General features: G+C 50.5%; 4 protein-coding genes across 4 annotated transcripts; 2 read left to right on the top strand and 2 right to left on the bottom strand.

Annotated features, from left to right (window-relative positions):
• Positions 1-522: 522 nt before the first annotated feature.
• VC83_08649 (uncharacterized protein) lies at positions 523-1,361 on the bottom strand (the record flags this gene model as incomplete). Its single annotated transcript, XM_024472195.1, has 4 exons — positions 523-638; positions 720-1,056; positions 1,233-1,288; positions 1,355-1,361. 4 exons carry the CDS (start codon positions 1,359-1,361, stop codon positions 631-633), a joined length of 408 nt encoding a protein of 135 aa, XP_024320217.1. The 3' UTR covers positions 523-630.
• A 296-nt stretch (positions 1,362-1,657) lies between these two features.
• Positions 1,658-7,968, top strand: VC83_08648 (uncharacterized protein). The gene is made up of 2 exons (XM_024472194.1): positions 1,658-1,906; positions 1,963-7,968. The coding sequence occupies exons 1-2, from the start codon at positions 1,809-1,811 to the stop codon at positions 7,481-7,483; spliced, it is 5,619 nt and encodes a 1,872-aa protein (XP_024320218.1). The 5' UTR covers positions 1,658-1,808; the 3' UTR covers positions 7,484-7,968.
• Positions 7,969-8,045: 77 nt separating this feature from the next.
• Positions 8,046-8,955, bottom strand: DAL2 (allantoicase; the record flags this gene model as incomplete). The annotated part of the gene is made up of 2 exons (XM_024472193.1): positions 8,046-8,647; positions 8,926-8,955. 2 exons carry the CDS (start codon positions 8,953-8,955, stop codon positions 8,162-8,164), a joined length of 516 nt encoding a protein of 171 aa, XP_024320213.1. The 3' UTR covers positions 8,046-8,161.
• Positions 8,956-9,058: 103 nt separating this feature from the next.
• Positions 9,059-11,277, top strand: ASS1 (Adenylosuccinate synthetase). Its single transcript, XM_024472192.1, has 9 exons — positions 9,059-9,282; positions 9,391-9,601; positions 9,670-9,688; positions 9,845-10,120; positions 10,191-10,368; positions 10,424-10,480; positions 10,539-10,709; positions 10,772-10,904; positions 10,999-11,277. Exons 1-9 carry the CDS (start codon positions 9,163-9,165, stop codon positions 11,082-11,084), a joined length of 1,251 nt encoding a protein of 416 aa, XP_024320214.1. The 5' UTR covers positions 9,059-9,162; the 3' UTR covers positions 11,085-11,277.
• The last annotated feature ends 3,496 nt before the right edge of the window (positions 11,278-14,773 follow it).

Here is a 14,773-nt window from a genome sequence, read left to right as displayed (position 1 = left end):
AACTGCATTGAATTGGAATCCCCTCAAAGGCCTGTGAAGACAAGTAAAAGAGATCATCTTCAAACGACTGAGCATAACAAGACCACAGGACAAGAGGCTCTCTCTCTTCCTGCGTGGAGTAGAAACTGTAATAATTTCGAGGCAGTTTGAATATGATAAAATAGGGCTGGCTTATGAGGCGGCTCAGTATATCAGAACCACGTGCCAGAGACCCCTTGCTAAGAACGACAACTGCATTGGCAGAACTACATGCCAGAAGCTCTTCTTACTTAAGAATAAAACAAGCAATACAAAGCAGTGGGAGGTAATAATGGGTTGGATTTTGACCGTGGGTTCGTGGCTCACTTGCCAGAGGCTCCTTCGACGAGAGCAGCAACGATAAGGAATTTGATGGGATGTGAAGGCAAATAAAAGGTTTGATTTTACTTAGAACTGTTTCAAAGGGACACGAAAGGTTTGCAGAACTGCATCTACTATATTATGTGATCACTTCACACAGTGTTTGCACGCAGTTCTGAAATGGAAGGTTCATCAGCATTTTCATTTGTTAAATGCAACAATCCTTAGCCCGTATTCCGAACAGAAATGCTATGCGAACCCCATGCCGAACCCCAACCGACAATAAACCGTTCAAAATCCTGCAATTAATGTTAGTGGTTACTCTTCCAATCTCGTCGCATACAGCAATTGGTTTGGTATGCATCTCGCTTGGTACGTACTGAGAGGAGTGAAGAACCATCTGTTCTTGCCCGAGGTATAACGCTCCTCCAGTGCTTTCTTGACAGTCTTCTTTGCCTCCTCACGCTGCGAAACCTCCTTGAAGGTATCGGCAGTGACAACACCCTTGAGTCCCTCCAGCTCGAGCGTGTAGCGTGTTGGCATCAAGTGGTTGTAGTTGATGACCTTGATGAAAGGCTTGACCTTGGAGCGCTTGGTCTGGCGGGCCTTGGACATGCGGCGGGTGATCTGAGACGGGTAGCGCTCAATACCGGCGACCAGTGCGTGAGGGTATGGGTGCGACTTGTTGCCGGAATCCTGGGGTTGGATGATCACAACCTATTGGACCTGTATTAGCCATTTGCTCATGTTCGCACTCCATGTCCACGCTCTGCCAATGCCCAATTCGCGCTCAATATTTTTCAGTCGCATCGCAGAATCGATTTATATCAAGCCGTCGCAGTATTGGATTTCGTATCTGGGAGTGGAGGGACGGAAGAGCAATATCGTCTCACCTTCTTTCCGGCAAATCTGCCCCGGGTGATGATGGCAACACGGCCAACCTTGAGGACTATTTAAAACCATAATCAGCGACAGGTTCTGGAGTATTCGTTTTGTGGCCAGTATAACTACTTACACTTCATGTCGGCTTTCGTTTGGCGTTGAGTTGTTGGGTCGATTCGTAGAGTCCCTCGTCGAAATGCACACTACCCAATTTCGAAAGTTTCGCTTGCTTGGAAAGAGCCGCAAGGGCTCGCAAACCCTAGAGATAGATGTGTGGAAGGAGCGGAGTGGTGGCGGGGCGGAGGGCGGAAAGTCTTGGCGCCATAAAATTCCGATTGGTCCGTTACCGCATCAAATGCGCTACTCTGATACGGCCTAGCGTAGATATGGTTGCCGAGTAACGAACTGATAGTAAACAAAACTTGCAAGGGCCAACCACGTCAGAGGTGCGAGGGTTCAATTGTATATGCCCAAAGCGGCACCATCGATTATCTCTCAAATTACTCGAACCTCACAAATATAAACCATTCCATACTACAGCCGGATGTCAACATCTAAGTGACAATTCTCGCCTTGCGATAGTAACGATGCCGCCTAACGAGATGGACAGCTCGTGGGAGAACGAGAAGCGATTGAGGCACCAGAATTCCGGCTCAATCGATTTTGGCAAGGCCATGATCCCTATGTAAGAGTGCTCCATGTTACGCAACATGCTGAAACGTCGCTGACAATAACTGCTAGGTGGGATAGCTCTGATCCGGACAGAGCACCTCCTCCACTTCCATTAAACCCTTCATCACCAAGTGTTACCTCGCGGCCGAATACCTCGACTGCTATACAATCGGCACACGCAGCCCTCACAGAGAGGGGCCGAGAAGGCCCACTCGCCGCAAATAGTGCAGTAAAGCGCATGGAAACCCCAGAGAGATCTCTTATCAAGGGTGCTGCACACAAGCGCATGCAGTCATTACAAATAGGCCATGTACGAGACCTAAGCAACTTCATAGATGGTGGGGGGTTGTCGCCGACGAAGTCACCCGAGAGGACGCCTCAACGTCCTCCATCTCCAGACAAGAAGGACGACGAGGAACATAACGATATGGCGAGATCACCAGAGAAGGAAAGTAGCCGCTCAGCTACACCTACAGCGGCTCCTACACCACGAGAAAACTTCAACGTGCGGCCATCGCTACGCCGACCACAATCCAGCATTCTGAGCGACAGCAGTTCCCCACAGTCTGCCACGATGCTGGCTTTGCAATCAATGTCCAACAGAGAGAGCCGAGAAAGTAGAGAAATCAGGGAAAGCGCAAGCCCGCCACCTCCTGCGACCACTAATAACTCTACTGCTATGGTGCGCGTTCCGCAAAGTTTCGACGCTATATCAAACCAGATTCTCAGTCTTACGAGCATTGCGACGAGCCTTCAACGTGAGATGGCCCAGCTAAATCGCCGAAGCAAAGATAACGCCACGGACTTGGTGAGCCTGAAAGAGGCAACAAATGCGCGAGACGAAGATATCAGGAAAAGCCTTCGAGACTTGTCTACAAATCTGACTACGCCCACATCTCAATCGCCCTACATGCTACGCTCAAGCGAGAACTATATGCTTGACGATAAACCCCATACCCCGCAATCAAGGAGCATGAAATCCATTTCCCTGCCACGGATACCAAGTCCTACCTCGTTTTCGGCTTCAATTGACCGCGGACTAACTGGGACCCCGGCCCCCACTTCTTACAACCCCGACGGTTCTGCATCTATCGCCCTCCTGGAGAAGGTTTTGAGAGAAATGGGGACCAAAGAAGGCCAGGACCTGCTTATATCACGCTTAACCGTAGTCTCCAACTTACTCTCTCACGACGGGATAGAGACAGCGAAGAAGATGGACGAGGTTCTAGACTTAATCAAAGAGGGTTCTGGCCACCGTGCGTTGGTTGTCAACAAGAGTGGCGGCAACAATTCCAATAGACCTCGTGACTTCAGCTTCGAACAACCTCCAAAATCGGAAGTAGATTACGACGGACTCCCTTCAGGGCCTATGGTTAGTCGTGTGGAGAATCTTCTTGGCGGTGGATCGAAGGGGAGTGGGAAGTCTCGCGCATCTGACATCATCAACGAAGACGTGTTGAAGTTAATCAAAGGCATTAAAGATAGCGTGGCACAGGGAGGCGGGCTTACAGCTGAAGTCAAGGCTCTCGTGCGTGAGCTTCGGGGTGAAGTTCTTGGAATGGGCCGTGATATTGGGAGGAAACTCGAACAAGCAAGGATTGACCCCAGCGCTTCATCCCAAGATGCAGCCGCCTCGAACGAACAGGTAGCTCAGATTATAAACGAGGGGCTTCTGGATCTCAAACAGCATCTGGATCACGTACTGCGAGAAGCTCGCCGGCAATCATCGTCATCAGCCATATCTCGAAGCAATGTTGATGGCCAAGAGGTATACCACGCCGTCAGAAGTGCTCTTACCGACACCCAGCCTGGTGGAGTTGCGAAGGAAGATGTCATAGATGCTGTCCGGGAAGCATGGGAGAACTACAAACCAGACATCGAGCTACAGCACTTCGGATTAGAGCGTGAAGAGATGCTATCATGCCTTAAAACAGGCATCCAAGAGTATATGCCTCAAGACACTGGTCGCGAAGTTGGCGCTACACGAGAAGAGGTGTTTGTAGCTGTTGTCGAAGGCCTGAAACACTTTACGCCACCTCAAGTCGAGACGGAGGCAAGCCTTTCGCGGGATGAAATCCTTGACGCAGTGAGGGAATGCCTAGAGGAGTTTGAATTCCCATCGGCTCCTTCACCAGAACCCAGAGACATCGACACCATGAGAGAGGACATGCTCGATGCTGTTACAGAAGGTCTAAGTCGCTTCGATTTTCCAATCCAGACTGCGCAAGGCAACGAACTTAGCCGCGATATTGGGGGAGATTCTCTGACGAAAGATGATGTTTTCGATGCCATCAAAGCGGGTCTAGAGGATATACCACAAACTTCTGATGCCTACGGCGAGCAAATCCATGAACGTCTCCAAGAAGTTCTTGACGCTATGCACAGTGAATTTAGGGCTGTTTCCGACGAAGCCAAGCAAAATGTGGCAGCTCATGGACGGGACACCGAACAAGTTCTTGATGCGACCAAGGATGGTTTCGAGAAGCTCCGAATCGACATCGAGACCTACGTTGATCGTGCTGCTGATGTTACCGGAAAGGTCGAAATTATTGATTGCATAAGAGACAACTTCGATGGGCTACGTGAAGAGTTAGCACACACCATGGCTCAAGGCTCGGATGTTTCAATGGAATCTGTCAGGCACGAACTGAACAGCTTCCGTGAAGCAATGGCCACCTCTGTCGTCCCAGCGGGATCGAGTGTTGATAGGGACGAGATCCTTTCTACCCTGAGAGACGGGCTAGATGGTCTCCGAGCAGATATGGAGAGGCCGAGGGATAGTGGTGAGAGCATCTTATCTGGAACAGGGGAGATTCTAGACGCTCTTCATGACGGACTCAATAGCTTGAGGGTCGAAGTTGAGAGGATCGGTAGCAAGCCTGTTGATATGACGGTGAACTACGAGATTCTGGATACTCTGAAGGCCGGCATGGAGGGCTTGAGGCTTGACATCGACCGTCTACGTGACAGTGGATTACACGACAACCATAGCAGCAACGGCGACAGGGACATTGCCGCGATTACTAGCGGTGCGGTAATTGCCACCGAGGGCCTCAAACGGAACGACATTGAGAACCTTGAAGTGTTGATCTCTCAGTTGGGGGCTAAAGTTGAGTCACTCGAAAATATGCCTCCCCAGTCAACAGTGCCTCCAGCGGATTCGGTGTGTAGAGAGGATATTATTCATCTGGAGGAGACCTTACGCCATGTGCAGGAATCTGTCGTGGAAATGTCAGGCCGACAGCCTTCTCAGGTCGGCGAGGAGAGCGTGCACAAAGAGGATTTTGAGGCCATTGAGACCCTCCTTCGGAACACCAAAGCTAAAATCGATGATTTGGACCCGGAACACCTTGTCAAGAAGGATCACCTTGACGCCGTCGAGGATATTATCAGGGAGACTCGAGACTCGATCAGCGATATCTTGGCTCAAATTCCAGAAACGGCAAAGCGAGAGGATGTTGGCATTGTGGAGGCTCTGGTAAAAGACGTTATGGTCATGCTCCAGGATGTCAAAGATGTCTCAGAAAATGATGGTAACGTTGGAATCATTTTGCTCGGCGTCAAAGATCAAATTGACAAGATGATCACCGACGATCTTGCCGGGCTTGCTAGCAAAGAGGATGTTAATACCCTCGGTGACATCATCAAAGACATGAAGGGTGCAAACAATACCGCCTTCGAGGAACGCCAGGCAGAAATTGTCGGTGTCGGCGAGCGAGTCAGCGAAGTCAAAACACTCCTCGAGGAGTTTAGAGACGCAATCAAGTCGAAGGTCGAAGAAGGCACTGCAGGCGTAGACTCGATCAGCAAGCTCCTGGAAGGTCTAAGGCCTGTAATCAGCTCCAATGCCAACATTACCGAAGATGTCAAGGAGGTCTTGGAAACCATAAAAGTTGAGTTCGAACAATCCAATAATGGGGTTGTAGGCGCGAAGCTAGAATCCGAGGAGAAGTTCGAAAAGACCTGGGAAAAGATTGACGGGAAATTCGAGGACTTGATGCTAAAATATGACGATGCCCAACTAGCGGCCGAGTCCAAAGAGAAATCGGGTGAAGAGAGGAGGGTCGAGTCTGAGGCTGCACTCCAGGACACGAAGGCGATTGCGAAAGAGCTGAAGTTGCTCATCAACACGCTCGGCTCCACCTTGACTGACTCGGTTGATAAGATGGATGAGGCTTCAAAGACAGTCTTCAATCGTGTTGAGGATACCTATTCGAAACTCGAAGAGACCCATACTGAGGTTAGGACCGAGAACCAGCTCACTCGTGATCAAGTCATGAAAACCCTTTGCGCAGTTGAAGATGTGCATTCCAACGTCAACGATTATAACCCGAAGATCCTCGATTCCATCAAGGATGTGCTATTGATTGTCGGCCAGCATTACGAACACTCCAAGACATCAACCGATACCATCCAGGAAAAGATCAAGGAGCGCGACGTTGCCTCATTGTCCTCGGTTCAAGGTCTGCTGCAAAATACGCCATCAAACAAATATGATGACGGAGAGGTTCAAGAGAAGTTGAACAAGCTTGTGGACCATATGCACTCTGCGGGGAAGTCGTTTGCCCAGCTGGATATGCTTGGCGAGATCCACCGTAAGGTAATGCAGACAGCTGCCGAGGTTTCCGAATTTGTGTCTATTCAAACGCAGCGCATATCCAATGATCACGAGGACAAAGTCAAGGAGGCTGATGAAGCAGCGATTACGCTCGAGAAAAGACTGGCAGAACAGGAACGTGTCGAAGCAGATATTGCCAGACAACGCACCGAGGAGCACCGGCTGAAAGACTCTGTAGCCTCGCTCAAAGCGGAGCAAGATGTTCTCTTCCAGCAGAAGATGCGTCTCTCAGCCGATGTCTCAAGCCTCGAGACAGCCCTCCGCATCCGCCGTGAGGAGCTTCACAACATGGAAGCCCGCGCCGAGGGACTCGAGCGCCGCATCCTCGAAGGCGTCATCGACCACTCCCGCGCCTTCCTAATCGGCAAGACAAGAGGCCGCGACCTGATGAACCTCAAGCGCGTCCCCAGCCACGCGGCATCTACAACCGGCTCGGTGACGAGCGGTGCGAGCTCCTCGAGGAACCGCTCCGCAGGCACGATGCACAGCGCTGTGGGTATGGCCATGAATGCCCCGCCGCGCGCTATCGTCACTCACCCCATCTCCAACCCCGCCGGCGCATCGAGACGCAACTTCTCCCTCAACCAGATCACGAATAACGTCCCCACCGGTGGCGTCAAGCGAAGCCACAGTGTCAAGAACTCGAGTGGCAGCGGGGCGCTGAGGAAGACGAGCTGGGGTGGTAGTATGCCCCGACACGGGTATGGAGACCTGAATAAGGAGAACTTGGCGCTGAAGGAGAGTGATGAGGAGAGTGGCCATGATGACGATGGGGAGGTTAGTGATAGTGGGACGCTGAGGAGGAAGAGTGGTGGGACGGTGAGCACGATGACGGGGACGGATGTTAGTGGGAGCATTGATGAGGGGACCGAATATAGCGAGTCGGAGGAGGGGAGCTATTATGATGATGAGGAGGAGTCGACGGTGGGGGCGGAGGGGAGGGGAGTAGTGATGTATGAGCAGCCTGCTTAGTTGTTGGGATACTGTATATTTTGCTTGTGTTGTGTTTTTGTTTGTCTGTTGTCTTTGAGCGAGAGCAAAAAGGGAAGCCCTATCTGAGTGGACTTGGATTTGGCGATGGGGAAGGGTGTTTGGAATTCGGCCGGGGGGGATGGGTAGGATGGGACTGGATTGATTGGGTGTTTGATGATGAACTTCTTTTTCACTTTTTATTTTACTTTAGGGAAGCGATGGTGTTGTGGGAGGGTATTCCATAAGGGGGTTGAAGTGAATTGATTACTCTGAATTAAATCTTGTGTAGTATTTTGGACGACTTTTGCTGTGATGGTTATCTCTCGGGTCTTGAATCTTAATATGAGGATGTTTGTGTTGCTATTTTCGATTTGATGGACGGGGTTGTTTATTTGAAGGGCTGTACTGTAACACTGGGGTTTGAGTTTGATTTGAGTGAGGATAAAGTAATGGCTATTATTATTTTGGGGCTCAATTATAAAAATACTTTATTTAGTGACAACATTCCCATAACTTAGTTTATTTTGTTATATTTTATTTTTTTAAATATTCGTATTCGAGTGTTTTTTTCTACCTTTTCATTTTACCTTGAATACAGATCAGTCTAGCTATAAAGTCCAAGATAGGATCTTTCTTCAACCTATTCCATCCCCTTCTTTCTCTCTCCAACGGAACCACTCAGTTCGTCGCTCTGGCACCCCAGACCTGGAGTCTCTTGTCACCACCATCAGGGATCATAACCAGCTTCATCGCCACAAACTCATGCACCGCATCCGGCCCCGTCTTACTCGGCACAACAAGCTCGACCCCGGCTCCCCTCCCCCCCCCCCAATTCAGCCCCTCAACCCTCGCCTTCTGCGGGAAGTTCCCCCTAAAATGCGCCGTATCAACCACAACCCTCTCAATCGTCCCCTTAGCACCAAGCTTAACCATCGCCCAATCAACATGCTCCCCCCTCGTCCTCTTCGTCTCCCACCCATCACCCGTATCCTTCCCCCTCCCTGGCAACAGCAGGTTCGAAATCACCCCAAAATGCTCATCACTACACGACAGCGCCACGCCCCCATTCTGCGCCGCAGCGAGGTCAAACACTGCCTTAGCATCCGTCGGGAAAATCGGCACCGCGCGCCCGAAGAGTGACAGTCCGGTGACTTTCGGCGCCAGCTACTGGTCAATTAGAGGGACGATTAAAGCTATCAGGTGTTAGCGTCAGGTAATTCTCAGGTGATAGCGTGGAATTGAAGCTGGATTATCATGGATAAGAGGATAGAGAGGATGAAAGGTAGTATTCCTCAGGTGAGCACTGAGTTTCTATAAGGTGAGCGGCCATGGCCAGCGACTGTACCCCCTATTCTGTACCTCCGGTTCTACCCTTCCTATGATTCACATTATTCACATTTATTCACAATTTTTGAAACTATTGATCCATCCCCTTTGCTTACCGCCTTCCTGCATCCCCCCCCCTCCTGCATCTGCATCCCCTGACCGCCTTTCGATAAGCCTACCCGACCTTATCTTATCGCTGCCCACAACAAATTTCGACTGACCCCCCCCATAATCCCCATCCCACCCGATCCCTTCTCACCCTTCCCCTCCGACTCATACCTAAACCACCTTTTGTTTATACACTCAATTCCACCACAAAACTCCAACAACGCCCCTTACACATAACCAACATTATGGCTTTCAAGGGAAAGGTCTGCCTCGCCTACTCTGGTGGTCTTGACACCTCCACCATTCTCAAATGGCTGCTCGACCAGAACTATGAGGTCGTCTGCTTCCTCGCCGACGTCGGCCAGGTATGTGCAACGTCCCCAATCCCTCATCTCCCTCCCTGTCCACCAGCAACGCTCCCAATTGCAGCCCTCTACCTTATCAATGGATACACAACCTAACTCCCCACCTAGGAGGAGAACTGGGACCAGGTCCGCTCCAAGGCCGCCGCCATCGGTGCCACGAAGATGGTCATCACCGACCTGCGCCGTGAGTTCGTCGAGGAGCTTTGCTTCCCCGCCGTCCAGTGCAACGCCATATACGAGGGAAGGTACCTTCTCGGCACCAGTCTGGCCAGGCCCGTCATTGCCAGGGCGCAGATGAAGGTTGCCGCTGAGGAGGGATGTGAGTATTTCCATTCTTGGGGCGGGGTAATGTTGAAAAGAGGTGTTTTGCTGACTTTTTGTTTTTAGGTCAATTTGTTAGCCACGGGTTAGTAATTTCCTGAGTTGGTTATGGATAGGGATACGATGGTGAGGTGGATGTGCTTCTCATAAATTATGAGACTGCCATCCATTGAGCCATCAACCTTTAATCTACTACCCCGCAAATGCGTTACACAAGAACTACCAACTAATCATCACCTAGCTGCACCGGAAAGGGCAACGACCAAGTCCGCTTCGAGCTTGCCTTCCTCACCATCGACCCCAAGATCAAGATCATTGCCCCATGGCGCATGCCCGAGTTCTTCGAGCGCTTCCAGGGCCGCAACGACCTCCTCGACTACGCCGCCTCCACCGGCATCCCAGTCACCTCCACCAAGGCCAAGCCATACAGCATGGACGACAACATCGCTCACTGCTCCTACGAGAGCGGTCAGCTCGAGGACCCATCCAAGCCGCCACCAACTGATATGTGGACTCGGTGCGTACTCACTGGCGAAAATCGAACGGGCCAATAACCCAGAAATAAATACAATTGCTAACTTTAACAGCACTGATGACCCGATGACGGCACCTGCCACCCCACAAGACATCCAGATCCACTTCGAGAAGGGTATCCCCGTCAAGCTCACCACTGAGGGCAAGGAGATCACCGACAGCCTTGAGCTTTTCATTGCTCTTAACGCTATTGGCAAGCTCCACGGTATCGGCCGCATCGACATCGTCGAGGTTCGTAGCGTGTCCGGTCGCATTGTGTTTTGCTTGCTAATTGATTCCGTGACAGAACCGTTACGTCGGCATCAAGTCCCGCGGCTGCTACGATTCTCCAGCCATGACCATCGTACGTCCCCCTACCCCTGCCCTCTCTGGGACACACCCAAGCTAACCCCCCATCCCAGCTCCGTGACGCCCATCTCGACATCGAGGGCCTCGTCATGGACGGCAAGGTCCGCGCCCTCCGCGACCAGTTCGTCACCCACGCCTGGTCCGAGATCCTCTACAACGGTCTCTACTTCTCCCCCGAGCGCGAGTTCATCCAGAACTCCCTCGTCTTCTCCCAGAAGAGCGTCGTATGTCCTCCATTAACCACCTCTGTGAGAAGGAAATAGTGTGGGCTAACTATTTGACGTAGAATGGTGAGGTCAGGATGCGCTGCTACCGCGGTAACGTCTTCATCCTCGGCCGCTCCTCGGAGACCGAGAAGCTTTACTCGGAGGAGGAGTCTTCCATGGACAGCTTGGTTGACTTCAGCCCTGTTGATACCAGTACGTCCCCTTTGCCACCCTGTTGTCCCAACTCCTCCCCCCCCACACCCCCCACCCCCTTTCACCTTCCCCGGGCGCGCTAACACACTACCAGCCGGATTCATCAACATCAACGCCATCCGCCTCAAGAAATACGGCCAAGCCAAGCTCGAGGCCGGCGAGGGTCTCGGAACGAAATAAATGCTCTTCCATCCATCCCAACCCCAATTAGTGGGAGGGTGACAACAATGGAGAGAGAAGCTGGTTCGAGCCGTGTAGGGGAGTAGTTACGCAGAAGGGCGTTCTAGAAAAAAAAAGAGGTGGGGGTTATGAAAATGAAAATGATATAATACCGTGGGACTTAGTAAAAGTTTGGTATGGGAAGAGGGAAGGGAGAGGAGGGTGTGGGGGAAGGCTGAGGTAGGTAGGTAGCGAATTCAGGATTTGGCTGCCATATTTTTTTGATCGAGTGACTGGTTTACTACTATAGTACTGTTGGTGTCTGTGACCGGGGTCTGCATTGTTGTTTCTCGTGATTGGGATGTGAAACTGTTGATTTCTGTGATCGTGGTTGCGTATGAGAAGCACCGAGGAGTCGTTAAGGCGTCATCAGCGGCAAAGGCTGGCCTAGACTACCCCCCCTTTATCCCCTACTAACCTATCCCCGAGTTTCGTTTTAGACAGACAGTTATCACAACTGTACCAAGAATCCGTCCTCTCGAAACCCAAATCATTCATCGACTCGATCTCCCATCCCTGTTTCGAAAACCCCAAACACCACTTACACACGACCCCCCAGCCACCCGTCAGACCCCCAAAATACATCCGCGTGCGCCCCAAGTACCTCCCCTGCTCAATCCCACAGGGAATACAGAACCGCATCACCCTAAATTGCACTGCACTAGCCCAGATGGCCTTTCCGCGCTGCCCTTTCATCATCGCGTTAGAGAACGACAACGCGGATCGCAGCTTGAGACAGTAGCAGCAGGCGAAGAAGTCGCCCGGGCCCGGCTGCAGGTGTAGGGGTGTGGGCATGTAGCAGGGCCAGCGCTCAATTAGGAGGAGGTCGTACATGCCGTAGGTTTTGTTGCTTTGGGGGGTAGGGACTGGGTTGGTTTGTTTGACTTGCTGCGGTTGTGGGACGCTATTTGGCGGGGGGGGTGTTGGGGTTGGGGAGAGTAGAGTGTAGAGCCGGCAGCTCATGAATAGGGCGAGCGGAGGTAGCTTGTTATTTGGAGAAGAAGCTCTGTGGGCAAGTCTAGGAGGGTTGTTGGCGCCATTGTTGGTGTGGTGGAAGGTTGGTGGGGAGGGATTATCGACCGTGAGACTTGGGATGAAAATGACCCGATGAATGGCATGATATATTTATTTCATTAATGAACAAACGATGAAGCTGTCACAAGGGAACAAGAAGTGAAGAGTGAATAAACGCCATGTTGTCTCTAGAAACGCTGAGAATGGCCACGAAGAGGTCTAGAGTGAAGAAATGCCCCGAAGCTTCTATAAACACCGAGAAGAGTGATGAAACGCCATGCAGCTCCCGGTTCCTTTATCTCCTGTCGACAACGTTTTAAAGAAGGCAGAATGTGTTTGCTGTAGACCTCATAGTAGTGTTAGTGATGCTACATTTGGATTGTGGGTGCTCTACTCACTATCTAGAAAGGCGATCTAGCGATCTAAGTCGTCGTATGAGACATGAAAAGGGGCTGGGATGAGGAATTAGTAATGCTTCAGGCGAGTAAGGTATTTGAGTACTTACCATTCTTGTAGTCGGATTCCTGGGGGCAGTATTCACATCTTTTGTACCTATCCCTATAAGATTCGAATCTATACTTCTCACGCTCGAACCCACCACATCCATAGCACACAAATCCGAAGCACCCCTTCCACCCCCCGATATGAAATTGTTGCCCCAGATAGTATTTTCTCCATGTGACTCCGCAAGGTATACAGTGGCGCCTCTTCGTCGCATTCATGTTGGCTTCACCACGTTTTCCGTACCTGCCTTTCATCTTTTTGGATTAAAAGTTCGAGCCAGAACAAATCTTCATACAGAAGCAGCAAGCGAAGAAGTCATCCCTGTCTGGCTGCCGCTTTTCGAGAGGTCTGGGATGTGAGGATGCGAATTCGGGCCGGAGTTCGATTTCTAGGAGGTCTTTCATGTTGTATACGATTTCGGGGTTGGCTTTTTGATTATGATCAAGAAGTCTGGCATAGAGCTCATGACAGGTGAATGACAGGGCTAGGTGAGAGCCATAGCTGAGGTCGTTTGTTATTTGATCGAGCAATTCGAGTGGCAAGCTGAGCAAGGTCGTTGTAGTTGACATAGTGTGTGAGATTAGAGGTGATGTTGGAGTATGAAGAACGATGCTTGATGATAGGAGTATGAGGGTATGTGATAAACAAACGCTAAAAAGCTAAAAAGAGAGCACAGAAAATAGGAGTGAATAAACGCCCTGTAGTTTCTGTAAACTCTGAGAAGACTAATAAAATACTTGTTAGCTTTCTGTCTCTTTATTTCCTGTCATCACTAAATGATCTAAGAGAGACGGGAACCAGTGATTCTTTATTCGAGTGTCTGAGGATTTACTATTTGAGGAGAGATCTTGTACCCTGAGCAGTAGGCTCGTGATTCTTTGATTAAGTATCTAAGGATTCACTATTTGAGGAGAGATCTTATACTCTGAGCAGTGGCTCACATGCACTATGATGATAAATTGGTAATGCTTCATGTGAGCAAGTCATTCGAATACCCACCATATGTAAGTATCAGACGGCTCTTTTTTCTCATCACTGCTTTCCCGACAAGTAACTTATCACAAGTAAAACCAACTTTCTCACCCTCAAACCCCAGCCTCTCCAACACGAACCCTTGACACTTGACACACGTAAACCCATAACCCCCCGACATCCCACCAAAAGGAAAACTCCGATCTCTAGGATACATCTTCGCCGCAGCACCACACGGAATACAAATGCGCCAGGCGCTCTGATCTCTCCTACTAATCTCCTCCTCATCCCTATCGCGTTTTCAGTAAGCGCGACTAAGATGCCTATTAGTGAAGTTGATGGCGGAGAGGATCTTGCAGCAGTAGCGGCAGGCGAAGAAGTCGTTTTTGCTGGGCATCTGACGTGATACACGGTCGCCGCCGAGGGATGGTGCGAATTCGGGCCATAGTTCTATGGCGAGGAGTCCTTGCATGGTGTAGGGTATGGCATTGCCAGTGGAAATGGTGCGTCGCCAATTGGGGCTTTCGACTCTGGCATGGAGCTTGGGGCAGGCGAATGAGACGGCGTGGGTAGTTGAGGTAACTTGTTATTTGGCGGAGGATTTCGTGATTGACAAACGCTAACAAGGGTTGCAAAGACAGTGAGAGTGAATAAACGCCCTGCAGCCTCGTGTCTCCTTCTTTTATGCCTCCAATGTATCCTGGCAACTCTCACAAACCAACTCCCCTGAGATTGTACGAAGTTCCTGAGAGAATTGATTACATTTATAGCACATGTGCCAGTAAACCCCCTCCTCGGTCATATACCATCCATCTATCCTAATGTAATCATAAATCCCAGTGGCAGCCGCGCACTTTAGGCAAACCTGCCCAAGCTTGCATTCCATGACATTCTCCTTAGAATCTTCTGAGGCGTTCCTCTTGTAATAAAAGTACTCCTTAAAACTGGTGCAAAACTTGGTGTGGCTGCGGATTTTTAAACAGATTTTTCAGGCCATGAACTTGATCGGGCATACTTTGAACACAGGGTGTGGAGGGTCATGCTCTGGCCACTCCTCTATTTCGAGGAGGTCCTCCATTGTGTAGGCCTTGTTTTGAGTTGAGGAAGCAGGCAGTCGGTGACGGGTATCGAGTTTGGTATAGAGCTCCCGGCATGTGAAT

Source organism: Pseudogymnoascus destructans (assembly GCF_001641265.1).
Source record: "Pseudogymnoascus destructans isolate 20631-21 unplaced genomic scaffold scaffold_29, whole genome shotgun sequence".
Lineage (NCBI taxonomy): Eukaryota > Fungi > Ascomycota > Leotiomycetes > Thelebolales > Thelebolaceae > Pseudogymnoascus > Pseudogymnoascus destructans.
The sequence above is the reverse complement of the archived record's forward strand: the minus strand, read 5'-3'. Positions and strand labels throughout refer to the sequence as shown.